General features: G+C 43.6%; 1 protein-coding gene across 16 annotated transcripts in view; it reads right to left on the reverse strand.

Moving 5' to 3' along the window:
* Positions 1 to 22142, reverse strand: part of CDC14A (cell division cycle 14A) — a 169172-nt gene that overhangs the window by 49455 nt on the left and 97575 nt on the right. For 12 of the 16 annotated variants that reach the window (XM_047785178.1, XM_047785179.1, XM_047785186.1 and 9 more), the window contains 3 exons: positions 21695 to 21782; positions 14898 to 15128; positions 6334 to 6472 (listed from right to left, as the gene is read on the reverse strand). In XM_047785178.1, coding sequence (XP_047641134.1) covers positions 6334 to 6472; positions 14898 to 15128; positions 21695 to 21782 — 458 coding nt within the window. The remainder of the gene's footprint in view (positions 1 to 6333; positions 6473 to 14897; positions 15129 to 21694; positions 21783 to 22142) is intronic. The other 4 variants (XM_047785188.1, XM_047785194.1, XM_047785193.1 and 1 more) reach the window with 1 other exon arrangement.

The raw sequence follows: 22142 nt of genomic DNA on the forward strand, positions 1-22142 counted from the left end.
GTGTTATGGCAAAATCACATCACTCCTCTGCTTAAAACCCTGTGCTGACTTTTCATCTCACCCCGAGTAAAGCCTGACTCCTACAGAGGCCTAGGAGAATACGCGATCTGGCCTTCCCCCCCCCCCCCCCCCCCCCCGGCCTCATCCCCCTTGCTCCCCTCCAGCCACGGTGGCCTCGGGCACATTCCCACACAGAGCCTCGGCAGTTTTCCCTCAGAGGGAAACCCTCTTCTCCAAAAGACCCACGATTTACTCTCTCACTTCTTCGAGATCTTTGCACAAAAGTCTTCAATGAACCACCCTATTCAAACTGCCTTTGCATCCATCCTCTGCGCTTCCGCGCCTCATTTATCTGCATCACACTTATTATGGTCAGAGAAACTACCTAGTTTATACATTTGTGTATTAACTACATACACAACCAATCCAACCTCCCTCCCCCCTTCTTCTTTTCCCTTCTCCCCCTCCCTCTCTTCTCCCTCCTCCTCTTTCTCTCCTTCTTCTCTGTAGGTCAGAAATCACTCTTTCACTGAAATTTCCCAAGTGCAAAGAACACTGTCAAACAGTGGCTTTCAACAAATAGTTGTGGAAAGAAGGATGGAAGGGAGGGAGGAGAGAATCCCTGCAACTCGGGACAAGAAATGGCCAGATATATTCAAGCCCACTGAAAAAAAGGTAAAACTGATAGAAAATTGTAACAGTAACGTTCCAAATGAAAAAAACCTTTTAAAATTTTATCCTTAGGAGGTTAGGGACCCAGTTAAAAGAAGCCAGAACCATAAACACACTCTCCGTCTCTTCTAATGGTTTATACACAATAGAGGAAGTAAACTTGTATCCGCTAACAGGACAGCATGAGAAAGGCAAGAGAAAAATCATTGCTGGCATAAAATGTCCCTTAAGAGAAGGCTTAAGGTGGTGTTTGGAATGGTTAGAGAAAGGCATATTAAATAAACGTTGCCGGCAGGATGGTTAGAAACAGTCACGGAAGGAGAACAGAAATGTGCAGCCGCCAGAGACCCTCGCTCCCACCGCGACCCAGCCCTCCCTGGAGGCCACACAGAGGACCAGAGATTGCATGGGTACCGCATTTTGCCCTCTCTACCTACCTAAGCAAGTGCTCCAGGGGAGAAGTATTACAAGTGACAAAAATTACACACCAGGGAGTTCCCGTCGTGGCGCAGTGGTTAACGAATCCGACTAGGAACCATGAGGTTACGGGTTCAATCCCTGCCCTTGCTCAGTGGGTTAACGATCTGGCGTTGCCCTGAGCTATGGTACAGGTTGCAGACGCAGCTCGGATCCCACGTTGCTGCGGCTCTGGTGTAGGCTGGCAGCTACAGCTCCGATTCAACCCCTAGCCTGGGAACCTCCATATGCTGTGGGAGCAGCCCAAGAAATGGCAAAAAGACCAAAAAAAAAAAAAATTACACACCAATATCCTTCATGAATTCAGAAAATCCTTAACAAACATTAGCAGGTCAAATCCAGGCATATGGAAAAATAATAGCCCGTCATGACCATCATGGCTCTACTTTTGAAAATCAGTGCAACCACATTAGCAAATTATTATTACCTTGAGAAATGTAGAAAAACTGACAAAATTAAATACCCACTATTAGTTTTTTTAAAAAAAAACTCTCAATGAACAAAAAAAAAAGAAAGACGTTTCCTTATTCAGATAAAGGTCCTCAATGAAAAGCCCACAGCTAACATCATCTTTAAGGATGAAAGATTGAATGCCATCCCCCTAAGTTTAAGATTCAGACAAGGGTGTCCATTTTCACCACTTCTAACTAACACTGTACTAGAAATATTAGCAATAAAAAAGAAAAACTACCAGAACTGATAAATGAAATGAGCAAGGTTGCAGGATACAAGGTGAATTTTCAAAAATCAATTTCAGCAAAAATTTTAATGCTGGAGTTCCCATTGTGCCTCAGCAACAGCGAGCCCGACTACCATCCATGAGGACGAGGATACAGGTTTGATCCCTTGCCTCACTCAGTGGGTCGGGGATCTGGCATTGCCATGAGGTGTGGTGTAGGTCTCAGATGCAGCTCGGATCTGTTGTGGCTGTGGCTGTGGCCGTGGTATAGGCCGGCAATTGTAGCTCCAATTAGACCCCTAGCCTGGGAACTTCTATATGCTGCAGGCGCAGCCCTAAAAAAAAGACAAAAAAAAATTTTAATTCTCCTCATTAAAAAACATACAGCACATACATCTGAGAAAGGACTCGTATCTAAAATATACATACAAATTTTTTCTCTTTTTCAGCCACACCCACACTATATGCAAGTTCCCAGGCCAGGGATTGAATCCAAGCCTCAGCTGCAACCTATACCACAGCTGTGTCAACACCAGATCCTTAAACCACTGTGCTGGGCCAGGGAGTGGACCTGAGCTTCAGCAGTGACCTGAACAGCTGCAGAGACAATGCCAGATGCTTAACCACTGTGCCACAGCGGGAATTCCTATATATACAAATATTGAATCATTATGTTGTACACCTGAAATTAACATAATGTTAAATGTCAGTTATACCTCAATTAAAAAAAAAAAAAAAACTCACGGAAAAGAAAAAGTACTCCTTAAAGCTGCCAGATACAACACTAACTGCTTTTCCTAATAGTAAATAATTTGTAGAATAATAGTATATTTTCTATCAACACTGCATATAGTACTGCGAAAAATGGTTTTCTATTAACTTCAACAAACATTTTTAATTAAGAAATAAAATAAAGAACTACAACAAATCAATAATTTAAATTTTTTTTTCCGAATTCTCTTGTGGCACAGCCAGTTAAGGATCCGATGTTGTCAATGCAGCAGCTCGGGTGGCTGCTATGACTTGAGTTCAATCCCTGGCCCAGGAACTTCCACATGCTGCAGATGCAGCCAAAAAGAAACGAAAAGAAAAAAAAAATTTTTAATGTTGATGGGCAAAGTCTTGGCCGAACATCTCACATCACATCATGTTCAACATCAATGGTCATCAGGAAAATACAAATTAAGATACTTTTTCACCCCAGCCAGAATGGCTCTTCCCCATCAATCATCTCCGCCCTGCTGCCCACTGCCGCTGTCATGTCCCTACCGGAAATTAGCTCATGTATAAACTTACACACATGGTCACTGTGCTCTCCTTCCACTAGAAACACTAGCACCGTGAGAGGAAAAAGCCTCATCTGTCCAGTTCACTGCTGCATCCCCAGAACCAAGAGCATCGCCTGGCAGAACACGCGCACCTAACATACACCCGCGGAACGAACAAATGTCCCTAACGCGCTAGACTGTCTTCTGCCATGAGGTACACCAAGACGCAGTCTTGAAAGGAAAAATAGGAGAGAAGGAGAGAACAAAAAAGTGTACACAGTCAAGCACAGCAAAATACTACCTCTGGTGCCACTCAGAGCCATCAAGTGGATGAAGCTACACACGGATACAGGAAGGAAGCAACCAATCAAACATGCCTCAGTGATGCAGTCTTTTTCCCACACGGGCTCTACAGCAAATACTGCAAAATACCAGAGCCACGGTGCCTCAGACAGAGAACCTGCAGAAGGTTCTGACCTCAGCATTAGTGATAATTCATTTTAATATTTCCGTTATACAAGGAAGCCATTCCTACACCTCAATTTCAAAGACAAATACTTGGAAAGGTAGAGTATGGACCCACACCTAAGTAAATAGCCTCAGTTTTACAGCTTAAATATCTATACGTGAAAAATACCTTTTTTTCAACTTAACGCCTTTGCCTCCTAACCCTAATTTCTTCTTTTATTATTGTGAGACGTGGCAGAGAGAGGAGGCAGAGTAGGAAGGAGGAGGAGGAGTAGCAGGCATGACGTGGGAGGCCTGTGGCATCAGAGGCCCCAGGGAAACCTAGCGGAACCTGACCAGTGGTCTCCCCAGCGACAGCTCCTCACCTTGGAAACCCAGCAGAGAGCCAGCGGCAAGGAGAGCATTCAGTAGGTGCCTAATGAATGAATATTCTTCCAAACAATGATTTTAAGAGATGGCTTAAAGATCCAGGCTTAGAATTTTGCTGTTGTTGTTTTCTAACCCTAAGGTTATTTATTCAATTTTAGTAAGCAATTAGCACAACAAGCCCCTGGCAGATGCAAAGCACAAAGACCCATCTGCAGACACACAGAATGTAAAATAGTAGCAACCACCGGCTGAGAATCTGACAAAGAAGAAAGCTCTAAAATAATACAATAATATCTCACAGGCCAAAAAACCTAGGCACTTGTCTTCTTAATGATCCCGGTCTTGGCTATTTTTTCTTGTGTATTTCTTACACTTCCACCTCATCATTGTAAGCTCAGGTATAACTGCAGTGATTGTTTTCTATCACTATTCCCTCTTCCCAGAGGCACCTAAAATAACCATTAAAGTAATGCTTTGAACCATTTCAGATGCTGATAGCTCGCTTACAGCACCTTTCTAGGAAATTCAGGATCATTTGCTTCTCACCAACATAAAATGATTTAAACGGGACAGGAATGAATTATTTGGAAAAGAATGATATTCAAAATAGAGCCATTCCCCAAAGAATGGATGTGTGCATATGTCTAACGGAATCACGTGGCTGTATAACCGAAATGAACACAACGTTGTAAATCAACTATACTTCAAGCAAATATTTTTTTTTGTCTTTTTTGTCTTTTTGTCTGTTGTTGTTGTTGTTGTTGCTATTTATTGGGCTGCTCCTGCGGCATATGGAGGTTCCCAGGCTAGGGGTCGAATCAGAGCTGTAGCCACCGGCCTACGCCAGAGCCACAGCAACGCGGGATCCGAGCCGCGTCTGCAACCTACACCACAGCTCACGGCAACGCCAGATCCTTAACCCACTGAGCAAGGGCAGGGACCGAACCCGCAACCTCATGGTTCCTAGTCGGATTCGTTAACCACTGCGCCACGACGGGAACTCCGCAAATATTTTAAAATGAAAAAAAAAATGTCAAGAACATGACACTATACTGAGGATTCCATTCCTATGAAGTATCTAAAGGAGTCACAATCTTAGGAACAGAAAGTAGAAAGGTAGTTGCCAAGGTCTGAGGAGAAGCAGCAGGAGAAATTCATGTTTGGTAGGTAGAGAGTCTCAATGTTGCAAGATGAAAAAAGTTCTAGAGATCTATTGTACAACAGTGCAAGTATACTTAACACTACTGAACTGTAAACTTAAAAATTGGTAAGATGGTAAATTGAATGTTATGGTTTTTGACACAATAAAGAAACAAATAAAAAACATAGCCACTGCAGAATTTTTAAAATGAAATTTCAGTTAAGACATCACCAGTATTTTAGAGCTGGACCTAAATCATCTAGGGCTAATTTCATCTCCTGATTTTTTTAATGGTTAAATGGATGGTAATTTCTGAAATTTTAAGGGGAAGGAGTTCCCGTCATGGCTCAGTGGTAAGGAACCCAATTTGTATCCATGAGGATGCAGGTTCGATCCCTGGCCTCTGTCAGTGGGTTAAGGATCTGGTGTTTCCATGAGCTGTGATGTAGGTCACAGATGAGGCTCAGATCCTGTGTTGCTCTGGCTGTGGTGTAGGCCAGCAGCTGCAGCTCCAATTCGACCCCTAGCCTGGGAACTTCCATATGCTTCAGGTGTGGCCTTATAAAGACAAAAAAATAAAATAAAATAAAATAAGAAGAAGAATTTAAGGGGAAACCACAAAGAAAGGGTTGTACCCTTACAGGTTAAACCGCTCCCTTTTGCGGGCTATGGTTTGATAAATAGTTAATGAGTGAGATAAATAGTTAATGAGTGAGTATGTGAAAGAGTGAAAGAAGGAACTTATCTTCTAAATATTGGTCATAAAGCTAGTTAGTGGCACAGCCAGGACGAAAACCCAGTTCTCTTTATTCTTCCTTCAAAACTCCTAAGTTGCAGCTACTTGAGCAGCACGGTGAGCTGTCAGGGGAGCATGTCACTGCAAGCACTGACTGACCTCAGTTGTGGTTTTTTTCTCATTCTGCTTTTAGACGTGCAAACAAAAGAATGAAAAGCACCAAGTGGGATGACATAAGAAAATTGCACTGTAGCCAGATCACACATAGAAAATGACAGAAAAAAGGTAGGCAGAGATGGCTCTGTGATTTTCTTTTCACTCTCACCTGCTCTAAGAGATATAAAAGGTACGCAGTTAGAATGCATTAGCTGTCAAGCCAACAGGGTTCCATTAGAGGCACAGCCTTCTCTCACAATGAAGCCATCTCACAACCACAGGCTTGACACAGTCCACAGCCGGGGACCAAGAGGCAGAAATGATCAGAAACAAGGACGTCATGTGACGAAGGAGACAATCTACTTACTCTTCCAGGAAGTGCTGCTGCGGCCCTATAATGGAGCCAGGCCGGCATATTCTGATCCAAGCAATTATTTCTGCATGTGTAAACCTGTAGTGTTTCATGACATAACAGGCTATCAACGTCCCTGTTCTTCCAAGACCAGCTGCAAGAGAGAGAAACAGAACAAGAAATGCAAAATACAGCAAACGCACCCACAAAAACACTGAAATCAAACCCTGTCCAGAAACCGCAATATAATTCAAGATTTTAAAACCCAGACAATAATGTAACACTTTTTATGGGGAGGGGACATTAAAACATAATTCTAAACTCAAGAAATTTTTTAAAAATAAATCATATGATTAAAACTAACACACGAGGACTTCCCGTTGTCGCTCAGCAGGTTAAGAACCTGACTAGTACCCATGAGGATGCGGATTTGATCCCCGGCCTCGTTCAGTGGGTGAAGGATCTGTTGCTGTGGCTGTGGCATAGGCTGGCAGCTGCAGCTCCGATTCAGCCCCTGGCCTGAGAACTTCCATCTGCCTTGGGTACGGCCTGAAAAGACAATAAATAAATAAATAAACAAACAAACAAATAATAAAATTAACATATGTAAGAAAACACAAAACTCAGAGCAAGGATCTTGACAATTTACAGAGCGTTCAAGCCCCCAGGGCCTTGGGAATGACTGTCACGGTGACTATTGTTAAGGCAATGTGGCTCCAGACAAACACTTTGAAAATATCACCTGTCAGCTGTCCCCGTGTTTCCCATCCTTAGCCCCAGCCCAGCCTAAGAGGAACCTTCACTTAACAGTTTCTGTCTGTGACCCCTGAGTCAGTAGTGTAACTGATTATGTTATCACCATCACTTTTTAGCCTATTTAAATGGTGAAGCTTTTTGAAACTTATTTTGGAAGAAGGAACTATAGAATCAGAGTTAGAAGACACCAGACATCATCAGGCCCCATTAGCTGCCTACCCCACAACTGCTTCGATACCATTGCCATCCTAGCCCCCCGGCAGCTTCTTCTGAGACCAGGATTTCATTATTTCCTCAGCCCATCAGTACAGATGGAGCAGTGACTACCTGCCAGGTACTGTGTTAGACACAGTGTCAAATAAAACACACATAGTCTCTGACATTGTGGGTGCACGTTGCCGCCTGAGAAAGAACCAAGCAAACAGAAGCGCTTATGTTTCATATCCTGGAGTTCCCGTCACGGCTCACTGGTAACCAACCTGACTAGTATCCGTAAGGATACGGGTTGGATCCCTGACCTCGATCAGTGGTTAAGGATCCAGTGTTGCCATGAGCTACGGTGTAGGCTGCAGACTCGGCTCAGATTTGGCATTGCTGTGACTGTGGCGCAGACTGCAGCTCCAATTCGACCCCTAGCCTGGGAACTTCCATGTGCCAAAGGTGAGGCCCTAAAAAGCAAAAAAAGAAGAAGTAGTTTCATTTCCTGAGGTTCCTGCACTTTTCAATAACTTTTGTGTCAGTATGTTTTTCTTATGTTGAATGTAATTTCTGTTATGCAGGATAAATTAATACGATTAGAAATTATTTCCAAAGAAGTATTGGTTACTATCACAATCAAAACACTCTTTAAAGTGTTTTTGCAAACTGCGATTTTTTTTTTTTAATCTCTCTCCAGAAACACAAGGGGATAGAATGCTACGTTTTAGACATTTTTTTTTTGTCTTTTTTGCCATTTCTTGGGCGGCTCCCGTGGCATATGGAGGTTCCCAGGCTAGGGGTCGAATCGGAGCTGTAGCTGCCGGCCTACGCCAGAGCCACAGCAACTCAGGATCCAAGCCGCATCTGCGACCTACACCACAGCTCACAGCAATGCCGGATCCTTAACCCACTGAGCAAGGGCAGGGACCGAACCCGCAACCTCATGGTTCCTAGTCGGATTCGTTAACCACTGCGCCACGACGGGAACTCCTAGACAATTTTTTTTAAATCTACACTGGCTTCCCTCCTTTCCCGGAAGCATTCAAAAATTTGATCAAGCTACAGGTTTTTCAAATATGATGACTGTTACTCATATACTAGTACTAAGACCCAAAGATACTAACCAATTCACTCACATTAGCATAATAAGTAAATATGCAAAAATTCCCCAGGTGTCCTGCTATCATCCCAGAGTTCCTTCCACTCTTGGCTCATCCACTCAGTCACTCCATGAGCCTAACAGCCAAACACTAAGACGGGCTGAGTATGAGGCACTGGGACAGATGCTGGGGCCAGAAATGTGAAGGGAGTCTGCTCTCACGAGGTATGTAGTGCTGAGCCACTAATGCTTGTTTACAAGCATTTTTGAAATCTTTCCATATCTAGCTGCCTGGAATTAAATTCAGTCCATAAACTTCTATTTGTTAAGTACTACCCATAAGCCAGGCACTAGGCTGGGTTATCTTTCTACTACTTAATCTCTTCTTATCATCTACTCTTTTTCTTATAGAACAACAAAGTGGCTCTAGGGATGTTTTTAAACATTTGATTCAGCTGGTGAAATGTTTATTCCCTGCCTACAAGCTACTCAGGACAGGACTTCGACCACAGCCAAGGGCTATAAGCAAGTAGAGGCTATAACTGACCACGATCTGTTATCAAAGTCATCGTAGACCTGAGAATATTAACCAAGAAGCAAAGAAATTCGGTTTGACCTGAAACTGGGCTCTCAGAGAAAGGGACTGTGTGAGCTGCTGGTGTCTTCAGAGGATGTGTCGTTGATGATAAGGACTTCAGCAGACTCTAAAGAATAGGAAGGTCCCACTTTCAGCAGGGGCTTCAGTGACTGAAAGCTTGACTGGCCTGGAGAATGCGTCAGTGTGTGCTGAGTAGAAAATAAGGTCAGACAGGCGTGGAGGGGCCGATTAACGAGCATCTCTGAGTCAAGGGGAGCAGACTGTCCTTAGGGGAACTAGGTTATCTATCGTGAGCCAAAGACCCCAAGGACTGCAGCGTTCCTGGGGAGTCCCCACGTCCACATGCTCAGTGCCCTCAGCACCGATCAGGTCACATCTGCACAAATGAGTCCTTACTTTCTCAAACATATGGCAATGAGGCTCTGATGAACAAAATTCGACTTGTTTAAAAAGTATCATGAAATTTATGATATTATCAACAACAAATAAACATACAACGGTTACCATGCAAAAATCTGATTTTTCCCTTAAACAAGGAAAAAGGGCAAAATAAAGCTGCCATGTAGTGGGGGACAAAGAATACGAGATGATGAAAGCAGCTGGATGTGGCAGCAGCACACCCCTGGACTGGAAAGGACAGAGACAGGAGCCAGACAGGATCCCAAGGAGAGCCGAGCTGGCGGACAGGGGGACTGAGAAGACAGAGCAAGGAAGGAGGAGGAGCTGGGTCAGAAGGACATTTGGATTGGGGCACAGGGAAAGCTAAAGGTACCTGAGAGGTCTGGCCTGGGAAACTGGTACAATGTCAATTTCATCCACGAGAACATTTAGTTAGGAAAGGAAATAGGAAAGGTTGATGGCATCATGTTCTGATGTCTTTTAAGACTCTTCCTCTCCCACAGAAGGCGGGGTCCTGTTGTCAGCTTTTCCTGGTCAAATAACACAGAGAACTTCTCTAATCTCCTCAGCACTTGGAAACACGGTTTTTCTGCAAATCGAAGATGCCATCACATCGTCTAATAGTGTAGGACAGGACATTGTTTTTTTTCCCCTCTTGTACTATATTTTATTCATGCCCTTTTCCCCTGCTCCCACCCCAGTGGGAAGATGCTGCTTTCTGTGATTTTCAGCTTAGTTAAGATAGGAACTTGTGATTCTTTATTTTTTTTAATTTTTAATTTTTTGTCGTTTTAGGGCCATACCTGCGGCATATGGAGGTGCTCCGGCTAGGGGTCTAATTGGAGCTGTAGCCTCTGGCCTACACCACAGCCACAGCAACTGAGGGTCCAAACTACATCTGCCACCCACACCACAGCTCACTGCAATGCTGGATCCTTAATCCACTGAGCAAGGCCAGGAATCGAACCTACGTCCTCATGGATACCAGTCAGATTTGCTTCTGATGAGTCACAATGGGAACTCCGAAGTTGTGCTTTTTTAGATTAATGTTTCACATACCATTGCTTAAGCACCACTAAGAAATAAATAAATAAATAAATATATTCTGACAGGCTATCAATTTTAAAACCCATTCTAGTTTCATAAATGTGAAAACGTGAAACAGGTATGTCTCTAAATCAATGTTTCTCAACCTTTTCTCCATGACTGCCCCCCACCCCAGACCAAGAGCCTCTCGGCAATTTTTTTCCTAATTGTCCCTCATGAAATTTTGCTGCCACAAATAGGCTGCATATCTCTCAATGTACTGTGTGTAAATCAACATTGTATACAGACAAAGAAAAGATTTTTTACCACCCAGAAACAATTTTGCCCCCTTGAGGGCAATATCACCTAGGGTTGAGAATACACACCAAAAATGTAAATGAAATTAGATCAAGCTCAGGTTTATAGACTCCTGGCATTCTCTTCCCAGTAATCCTCCCTTTTAAAAAAGTGTATTTACACTGTTTCATTAGATGAGGGGTGTGTGTGTGTGTGTGTGTGTGTGTGTGTGTGTGTGTGATCTGTTTTCACTTGAAGTACATTCTGCCCAAGATCAAACATCACCATTCTTTAGAAAAGAGTAAAGCTTAATTATGGTCTCAATAGGACGCTCTTCCTTAAAATAAAAGGTGTCTTCGTGTTTCCACCCAGAGCAAATACTTTCTGTTTCTGCAGAGTTGTTACTCCCCAGACCTCTAAGACTACAGGTAATTGTGTTGATAAAACACAGCAGAAAGGTCTGGAGAAGGAAGCTCAGCTGGTTTAAAGAGTCCCTCCCTCAGAGTTCCCTTGTGGCCCAGGTAGGTTAAGCATCCAGCATGGTCACTGCAGCAGCTCGGGTCTCTGCTATGGCGCAAGTTCAATCCTTGGCCTGGGATCTGGACCCAAAAAAACAAAACAAAACAAAACAAACAAACAAAAAAAGAGTCTCTCCTTCCAGTCACCAACTGGGGTCTCTGGGCCTCTCCCTGCCCACCTCCCCCGGGGAAAAGCCAGGCAAAGGCCGCCCAGTCCCTCAGTTAGGCTCCTTCCTCATTGCACACACTCACCACCCAAAAAGTGGTGGTGCAGAAATTGTTCAAATTTCTCTAAAACTAAAGTTGCTTCCCCCTTTTAAAAAGAGTCTATAATTTAGATCTATAAAAAGAACCTACTTATCACGCAATAGTTAGGAGCTCTTACCACAATTCAACAGAATAGGAACATTTCACTAAGTTCCTATAAAAACTTTAACAAATTTTTAAAAGCATTTATAATTAAAGGGCTCTCTGGCACAGTGAGCAAAGACATTGAAAAGTCTTCTATTTATACCAAGTTAAACACTTGATTGCCTTACAGCGCCAGGCGTTTTCTGAAACCCCTACAGAACATCGAAAATCACATCCTGGAACATCACAATGTTGCCGTTGTTTTAATGATTATTTGTGCTAGAAAGCTTCACGAGATCATAGCCATTCCTTTTCTCAACCAGAAGGCAAACTACAAATATTGAACTATAAGCTCTCACACATTCCCAGCAAATTCGTTTCCAGTCTGTCTCTCTTTTTAGTATTTTATGTTGCGGACTGACACAGCCATTCCCTTTTCAGCAGCTCCCAAAGTTCATTTGACATGGGGTAAGATTCCTTCTCCCTCCTCCCTATAGTTCAATTAAAATCCTCAGCGCTACTTTAATTCTCAGAAAATTAAGCTGACTTAATTAGAGCAGATGTCAAAATAATTAACAGGCCTACAGTAGCAAAGTATGCTATTAAAAGCAATACAGCTGTAATTAAATCGCAAGTGTAATGCTTATGAAAGAAATCCTACATGTGTGTACAAGTGGAGGCAAATGAAATAAGACTCAGTCCTACGTAGGTGAAACCATTGGGAAGAGGGGAGAATTAGGAGGGTGGGAGTAATATATACACACTACTGTATAAAATAGATGATTGGAATTCCGTTGTGGCTTAGCCGGTTAAGAACCCGACTACTATCCATGAGGACGCGGGTTCGATCCCTGACCTCGCTCAGTGGGTTAATGATCCTGTGTTGCAGCAAGCTGCATGGGCGAAAGCCACAGATACAGCTAGGATCTGGTGTTGCTGTGGCTGTGGCGTAGGCCAGCAGCTGCAGCTCCGATTCAATTTGATCCCTAGCATGGGAATTTCCATATGCTGCAAGTGTGGCCCTAAAAAGTAAAAAAAGAAAAAAGATGATTAACAAGAACCTACTGTGTAGCACAGGAAAATCTCAACAGTTTGTAATACTCTGTATGGGAAAAAAGGATGGATATATTTACACGTATGACTGAGTCACTTTGCAGCACACCTGAAACTAATACAGCATTGTAGATCAACTACACTCCAACAAAATTAAATTTATGAAAAAGAAACACGTTCTCAAAAAGGCGTCACCACCTGTATATGTGAACAAATAAACTTTGAAAGACAGCATATGAAAAACTCCTACTAAATTTTAGCAGCTACCATGTTCCCATTAGCTCTCGAGTTCCAGTGACACTCGGTTGTCTCTAGGCTTCCGAGAGGGACTGGTGCCAGGACCCCCGCGGAGAACGAAACCCGCGGATGCTCAAGCCCTTTGCAGTCCACCTGGCGGATGCGGGATCGCGTGGATGCCGAGGTTCCGAGTGCATGTGAAATGCAGGCCTTTCCTTGGGCCCGGGCAAGCTTTAACAGGATGGGACAGAGGCAAAGCCAGGGTGCAGACGGGTGACACGGGGGCGAGCCAGCGCACCGCCACCCCGGGGGAACGGAAAGCAGACGTTCACAGGGCGTGAGCAAAAGACAACTCCCTCACAGATCCACCACCCCACCCCCGGGACAGAGAGTCCTGCAAGTCAGGGGCCCATCCTGCTGAGAAACGCGGAGGGGCGGGAGGGGGTTCTGTCCACGTGGACGAAGTCTGACAGAGGAGCCCTCAGCTGAACCCCCGGGCCACATGCCCCGTTTCCGTCGCAGGGGCTCCGGCAAAATGCAGCTTCCAGTTGCTGCTCCTCTGTTCAGCAAAGCACCTCCCGCCTACTCACATCTTAAACATAGAAACAAGGGCCTACAGAATGGTATTTTAATTTCTGTCAGAACCAAAGCCATGCTCGTCTGAATAAGTCAATTACAGCAGCGCTAGGCAGAGGAACAGTACAATCCCCCACACCTACTAGACTATTAGCATAAAAAGGGACAGAAACCGGTTCGCAGACGCAAAGCCGGAGAACAGCACCACCCAGTGGCGATATGAAAAGCTGCATGTGAGGAGCGAGAGGCTCCATCCCGGCTCCATCCCCTCACTGAAATCTCAGTAAAATATCTTTCACCGTGCTGAAAAATCTCGAATGCGAGCCTCCTCAGAAGCTAACAACCAGGCTGAGAGCAAATCTTATTTCACATTTTCTGAGTAGCTGACACAAGATTGCCAGGTAAAACAGAATGTCTGTTTGGTGCCATATTTGAGACATGCTAGAGAAGTCCTCACTATCTAAAGTTCAAATTTAACGGAGCATCCACTATTTTTATTTGCTAAATCTGGCGCCCCTACACCTCCTATAATCTAAACCACCTCTGTCCCAAAATACCCGCTCCTGGAGTTCCCGTTGTGGCGCGGTGGTTAACGAATCCGACTAGGAACCATGAGGTTGCGGGTTGGATCCCTGACCTTGCTCAGTGGATTAAGGATCTGGCGTTGCCGTGAGCTGTGGTGTAGGTCGCAGACGTGGCTCGGATCCCGCGTTGCTGTGCCTCTGGTGTAGGCCGGTGGCTACAGCCCCGATTCAACCCCTAGCCTGGGAACCTTCATATGCCGCGGGAGCGGCCCAAGAAATGGCAAAAAGACACACACACACACACACACACACACAAAACCCCACAAAATACCCACTCCCGGAGACCAGAGATGCATTCACATAGCTTAAGTCTTCCATTCAAGAGGCAGTAACACATCTGCGACAGGGAAGCTAGCGATGAGCGCAGTAGGCTGCGGTCCCCCAGCAATGAGCGGGAAAGACCCTGTCCCGCGATGCAAAAGAGTAACAGGGGAGAGGAAACGCGGAAGGCGAAGTGGGGCTCCAGATAGACGGCGGGGTCACGAAGTAGGAGCATAGCGGCGGAGGGGGTGGGAAAAGGACGCACAATTTCAGAGCAGGGAGGGACGAGGGAACCAGCAACCCTTGCCTGGGGGCAAAGGTACAGACTTGGAGAAGTTCCTGCCAGCCTACCGCCTGCTGCGGTGATTCCCTCCTCCTGGCGTCTGGGGTCGGCGAGCCTGAACTCGGGAAGGTAAGGCCAGAAAAACTGCCTTGTCCAGAAAGCCACTCCCCACCCACCGTCCACATCCAAGCAACCCTTTCTTTAGGAAGGGGTTATTTAAGGGGGCTTGCGTTCCAGTTTTCTGAAACCAAAAATGACTCTCCCCCCCAACCCCCTCAAAACGCCAACTGATTTTGTTTCCCTTTCAGAAACCCAGGACCCCAGGCCTTCTCCTCGCGCGCACCTTTGCAGTGAACCGCGATGGCCCCCTCGGTGTTCTCGCAGATGTTCAGGAACCTTCGCACGATGTTGTCGCTGGGTGTGCTGCCGTCGATGAAGAAGAGGTCGTAGTGCTCAAAGCCGGCGTCTGTGAAGCGCTTCGCCTCGTAGATCTTTTTGTTCAGCCTCACAACTGCAGTCACGTTATGCTTTTTGAAATAAGGAAAGTAGGCCTCGGGGGCGTGAAGCGGATAACCTAAAGGAGAGAGAGAAGCTGTGAGCCGGAGGCACGCGTTTCATCTTAGGAACCCCAACACCCTTCGCAGGGAAGATCCTTCATCTCAACAGAGATCGGGAGCAAAGCGATTTTATGAGAGAGTGAGGTGGGCCCAGCAGTCTGAAAAACGGAGAGAAACACCTAGGAAGGAAAGAAACCTTCTCCAACTGGAAAAAGCTCTGAATGCTGGGGAGCGCACTCCACCTTAACCGAAGCAGGCCTCTGGAGGTGCTCGGGTGTGCACAGTAGGCTCGGAATAACTCTTCTCGCTTTTGGCTCCTCTTGAAAAACACGTGTGAACTATGGTGAAAGCCTTTTTGCCAGACCTGCAGTTTTCATCCACAGCGCAACCCCTGCAATAGACTGCTTCCTGAGCACCTGCCAGGTACAAGTCACAAGGGCAGAGAATTCCCTTTAGTTCTCAAAACAACCTATTAAGAAAAAAATTGTAAACCCCATGTAACAGATTACAAAACTACATGAGGTGAAGTTAGCATCTTTTTTTGTAGACCTTTTCTGTTTGGAGAACAGATGCTCAGCCTCCAACCCCCTTCTAAGGTGAGTGGGTCCAGCATCTGGTGAGTGTTCCTGGGAGCAGCAGTCGGGTGGGTTACAAACAGTTGGCCCGCCAACCAAGGTGACCAGTGGGCACTTTGGCCACTGCAGGCCTTGCTGGGCAGCCCCAGGGGTTAAGGGGACTAATTTCTCAGCACATTGATTACACTGGAACTCATCCATGGTACTGGGCTCTAAGCCAGGTAGGCAGCAGCAGCCAGCAAAGTGAACCAGCAGTTTCTGTACTGTGTCCCTGGCTGAATTTTCCACGGCCTTGGATCTTGCCCTTGCTGGTCATTTCCCACCTTCTCTCAGGTCAAGCCAGCTCTCAGCTGCCGAGGCTGGGCTGCACGTATTACACTTCCCCAGCTACCTTCCCACTGGCTTCCTGTCAGAGGGAAAAGTGGGAGGCACTGAAGCACAAGCTGAGCAACTAGAGGCCGAGAGAGGGAGAAGGGGGGGGGGGGTCTCCTGTCCTCCTGCCAGCAAGGCTTTAGTGGCAGAAGGGAGGACACTCCCAGCACCAGCCTATAGCCCAGCATCAGGCTCTCCTGCCAAATGCAAGCCCAGCCCCCAGATGCAAGCACCAGCCTTCAGGCTCCCAGCACCCGCCCAGCTCCCTGGGTCTGGGAACGCCACGTTTTCTTTTCTGTCCCCTCAGCCTTAAAGGTAATAGCTATTTCTTCCTTAATATGCTGGATTTTTTGTGGGGTTTCATTTTTGTTTTTGTTTTTTTCAGTTACTCTTTTACTTTTTAGCCTTCTCTCTGACAAATTCCTTACATTGCATTCCCTCTGTTCGAAATTAAGTAGCTTCCATTTCAGGCTGGATCCTACTGATACACGATCTCTCTCAGATCCTGTTCATTTTCTAAACCTCATTCTCCAGCCTCCGCTTGAAGGCTGTGAGCTCCCCAATACAATTCCAGTATGCCTTTTGGGTTCCGTTGGCCAAGGTCACACAATGGCTGGAGGCAGAATGAGCAGACTGGCCTAACTGATCCACAGTACAGATATGCTATTTTCACAAGCCATGCTGCTTTGGAGCAAAGAGGTAGTATGAAGCTCATTCACGAGGTTCTGCACAGAAACAGTGACTTATACATTTAGAGGAAACATGCCTTTCAACTTGGAAAAATTCAAATCTGTTTTCTTAGTTGGTTTATTTGCTCAAATCATTTTACAGCCTAAAGGGGAAAATAACTGAGGCTGGCATAAGGAAACAGGAGCTTCTCTATCGTGGGAGAAATGGAAGGAGAGGACCCATAATACATGGCACGGGACCTTCTCCTGGTGTGACAGGCTGACAAGTGCTTCTGACCCTGGGTTCCTAGCATACCTGGCACCTCTGTGGCGACTCCCATGAAATGTGCTCACAGTTCATTGGGTGTCTGTCCCCTCCCCTCCTCCACCAAGACTTCTCTTCATATTTGAATTTCCATCAGCAGTAAATGGCATTACAAATAATACACTCAAATCAACTATCAAGAGAAACCGTGTCTGTCTTTTGAGAAAAGAACCCTGAACAGTTATCCAAATATGGCAGTGGGGCATTGAAATAGTAACAGTAACAGTAATAATCACATCTAACATTTATCGAAGTGCTTACTTTGTGCCAGGTACTAAGCTTAGTGCTTCATGAATATTATCTCATTCAGCCTTACAATGGCTCAGTCCCTGTTGCCTGTGAAAGGGGACTGGCCCCTGCACACACTGCTGGGGAGAGAGAGAGGCAGCATTTGAACCTTGGCAGTCAGATTCCAGGGCTTGTGCTGAGGCTGATTTCAGGTAAAGTCCGACTTGATTCAATTAGTTAGGTCTTCAAAAAATGAGACAGGACTGAACATTTGAGGCTGCACTTCCTAGAGCTGGTTGAGGAAGTTTCTTTAAATCCTCAAAAGGTCCTACTGTATAGCACAGGAAACTATATACAGTCTCCTGGGATAGAACATGATGGAAAATAATCTTTTCTGAGTGTATGTAGGTATATATACATACATATATTTGTATGACAATCACTTTGCTGTATAGCAGAAATCGACACAACATTGTAAATCAACTGTAAATTTAAAAAATCCTCAAAAGCATTTCAAATGAGTTATAACCAAAAAAAATGACAATAACCTCCGAACAACTATTTGTGGGTGTTTTCGGTGTATCTGGATGCTTTTAAGGGGGGAATGGCTTTGGTAATGCGCACAGAGCTGATGGAGCATGCGTGTGTCCAACCCTGTGTCCAATCTGATCCTTACTCCATCTGGCCACTAGATGGTGCCCTGGCATCAGTAAAGCACAGGCAGAGCCCTGGCGTTGACCAAAGAGATGCAATTTCAGAGCTAAGAGAGATTGTAAAATTCATCTCTTCCCAGCTTCTCCGTGAAAGTTAAGCAACTGAAGAACAGTAGAGTCAAATGATTATTCCACCCATTTTCCCTTAAAACTGAAAACTGCAAAATAAGCAGGTAAATGTGGACAGCAATAAAATATGTTTATTAGGTCCATAGTGATAAAACTGTAATCAGAACATCTGCTATCTAGTAAGTACCTATTAATGTGCCCGACACTGCAGAAGGCATTTCCTGTAACATCTCTACTCCTCACCAAATGCCTGCAATGTGCATCCTATTTCCCCATTTGATACAAAGAGGAAACTGATGATGAGAGAAGAACATTCAGGAACTCTCAGAAGTTCACACAGCCAGTTTAAGGTGGAGCCAGGAGTCAGTCAGCCCAGGCTCTTCACACCTGGCTGGCTTCTCTCTTTAAATGAGCAGGCTGACACTTCAAATTGTTGGGATTCCCTGTCTCAAGGTTTTTTCTCTGTGCTTGCTTGCTTTCCTTAAAAAAATAGAGATGAAGGGCACGTTCCCATCTGAGAATTTGGAGGGGGAGGGATTTGAAATCCGAAATATGCTTTGTTCTACTGCTATATTATTCATTTATCAATTCAAACTTGTTTGACCAAAAAAGGGTAGGAGGTAAGGTTCCCCCACCCCCTTGGCAAAACAATGTGAACAATGATGACTGAAAGAAGCTCCTAGTTGGTCTCTGTTGACACAACACATTACTTAAGGCAGTTACAATGCATTCTGCCAGATCCAAAGATTTTAGGGCTTCCATTTGCTACATCCTAGCAACAGCTATTTAAGTGTTAATTCCTTAAAAATCCACCTTCTCTACTAACAAACCCCTAAAATGACTTTCGGTCTCCTCAGGAAACACAGGATTTCTCAACTCAAAAAGAAAAATGAAAAAAAAAAAAAAGAATGAACCAGGATTTCAGGGTAATTGGATCAAGTTTATTAATTCCATCAGAGAATTATTAAGTCCAAAAAGGATTTACAAACTTAAAACCCTTTACCAAAAATACCATGAAGTTTGCAGTGAGTATCAGATCTAAAATGGGGATTCCAGTAAATTATCAATATTTTACCAACAATAGCCTTAAATGAAATTGTTGCAGACCAAAAAACTGGCAAGTTTCAGGTAAGCAGCAGTTTCAGACCTTTTTTTCTCAATGTGAGAGGGCACCATACATGCAAAGAAAAAAACCATGTATACAGAGCAATGATATCTTAACAGTGGCTATTTCTAAGTTATATAATTACAGGTGACTTTTTATATAGATTGCTTAAACTTTCTATAGTGAAATATACTGCCTCTGTAATAAAATTAAAAATAACAGAATTTAATCAGAGAGATCTGTGTTTGAATCCACACCCTGCCACTTTCCAGCTGTGAGAAGCTGGCCAAGTTAGGTTACCAAGCTTCCATCTTCTCTTCCGTAAAGTAACTACCAGCTGTCCAGAGGGTGGTTCTGATTATTAAATAGATGAGGTGCACAGAAGGCTTAGTACCACTCCCAGCATATAAGCAAACGGTGGCTAATTATTTCCCTATATTGTAATATGGGACCAAAAAGAATTTTTAAGATTTTTGACAATTAAGAATTGACACAAAATACTCATATCTTTTTGTGTAGCGGTTCTACATAGAATTTAGAAGAAACTACGGCTACAAAAAAGATATGTGGAGATGTATGCCAACCACCAGTTTTTAAAAAGTGAAAAACTGTGAACAACTTAGATCTCATTCAAAAAGTGGACTGATTAATGAAATTATGGCACAGTCACTGAATACAGTCATGGAAAATTATAATGAAGATCTACATTTACCGCCATGGAAAGAGGTCTATGATGTGTTAAGTGAAAAAAAAAGCTGCCAGTAATTATGTTTTGACTCCAGGCTGGTTAAAAGAAAGAAAGAAAGAAATGAATATTTTCATGTATTCTCTAAGAGAGAAAAAATTATGCAAATAAAAAATGCAGAGAAGCAGACGGAAAGAAAATTAAAATCCCCCATCATCCCCACCAACTATTAAACCTAGAAAACATTGGATAGAATTATCGGTCCCTTCGATGCTGTTTTTATTACTTCATCTGCATTTTCTTCTTTAAAAAAAAATTATCTCTATAAAAATACATTTTTTTAATTATAGCTCTCATCTTCTCTTTAAGAAAATTTCATACAAGTGAATCCTAAATAGCCAAATTCTTTCAACTTCACCAAATGAACACCCAACAACAAAGCTACTACTGAGACTATACTCTGACTAAGGTTTTCTGGGTCTGAGTCAGATCATTTTGCACAGAAGGCTAAAAGGAGGTTTAATCAACCCAGTCTTGAAAGACCAGCTGTGGAGAGCAGTTTCCTCAGTCACCTAAGTTATTCCCAACAACCCAACACAACAGAGCTTAATCAATCAATGTCTGGAGCGAAAAGGATTCATGAGCAAACTTGTGAATAAGAGGATCTAATTCTGACTTTAGCACAGAGACCTCCTACTTGTTAGGACAACTCTGTAGACCTGGATTACCCATCCTCAGGAAAAGGTCATATGTCATGTGTAAGAAATGAGAAGCATCCACTTGGAAACTCAAATCAATGATCAAATCTAAATGCATGAATAACCATATACAACGAAACTAGATTTTAGAATAAATACCTATGATGATGATGAAAGAAGAACACATCTAGACTAGAAGTTTCAAACTGTGTCCCCTCAGAAAACTAGTGTTCCAGCTCTATGGCCAGATAGAGCTATTATGTTCACAAGTGGTATTTTTTAAATGTCATGCACTTCTTCCATAAAGTATGTTTAAACCTTTGGGGCCTAACATTCTTCTAGGAAATGTTAGGTTGAAAAAATAACTAAGCAAAAGATAGATATTAATGAGAAAACTCACATAGCCGATCATATTTCATTCCAGTGGATTTTCGCTTAGCTTTTTTCCCCCCTGAATATGTATGTATGCTCCTAGCTATCCATATACTGTAAGTAAGCAATTTAATTACTGTCAGCTAAAAAATTGTTCCTAGTTGCTATGATGGAACCAAATAGATCAGTATAGTGGAAATGCTTAGGAACCCTGCTCTGGGTGGGGCATCTTTTGGTTTCCTCCTCTGTCAAATGGAGATAACAATAGCACCACGCCTCCTAGAGTTGTGAGTGCACTGAAGGAGATGATGCTGTGATCAGCTGGTAACCAGCACACAATGAGGACTGAATAGACGACACCTGTTGTCACTGTCGTCGTCATCATCATTCAACATGATGCTCCCCAAAGAGCAGTACCTGGGTGTGTACGGAGCACTCCTCCACCACCCAAAAGATGAGGACCACTGACAGAATTCAGCCATCTATTTATCGTTTTGACTAGTCCGTTTCTCAGGTTCTTCTCTGATAATGGGGTCAGGTAAAGTGAACACCCTCGTTAACGGCAACCTAAAAATTTGCTAGTTTTAATGCAGTGATTATCGTTCCACTTACTAAACTCTAATATTTAGCACACTATGACTAAGTTCAATTTTTTAAACTAATAAATATTCTCTGGCAAATAGTACCAAAAGAAAGGATTATCTGAGGAAATTAAGAAATTAAAGAAGAGGAGCTGAAATAAATTTTGGAGGGTAAAGTAAAGAAAAACCTACCATTTTCAATTTTGCTTTTTGGATGTGGTCCACTAAATGCTAAAAATTTTCCTGGAACAATCCAGTTGAAGTCACCATTTTCAACTCGCTGGGAGAATTTTGTGAGAAAAGAGAAGAAAAATATTTTATAATTCTTATACAATTTAGGAAACCCTTACAAATAAAACTGCTTTTCATTCTGTTAGTACTAGGCTAACTGGACATACAAGAAGACAAAATAATATAGCTTAAAATTAAAAAAAGCATGCATCTGATTCTCAAAATGATGTTTATGAATTCAATCTGCTTCAGAAAAATTTTTATTTAGACTGTAAGAAAAGTTTAGAAAATGTTATTTAAATTGGAGGCACTTTGCTGAAAAAATTTTGTCTCCTGGCCACTCTACAATGAAATGAAATGAAAACGAATATTTCTTGTCCCAGCAACAAACAATGGGAAATAAGAGAAG

The sequence above is a fragment of the Phacochoerus africanus genome, chromosome 6 (assembly GCF_016906955.1).
Source record: "Phacochoerus africanus isolate WHEZ1 chromosome 6, ROS_Pafr_v1, whole genome shotgun sequence".
Classification (NCBI taxonomy): Eukaryota; Metazoa; Chordata; class Mammalia; order Artiodactyla; family Suidae; genus Phacochoerus; species Phacochoerus africanus.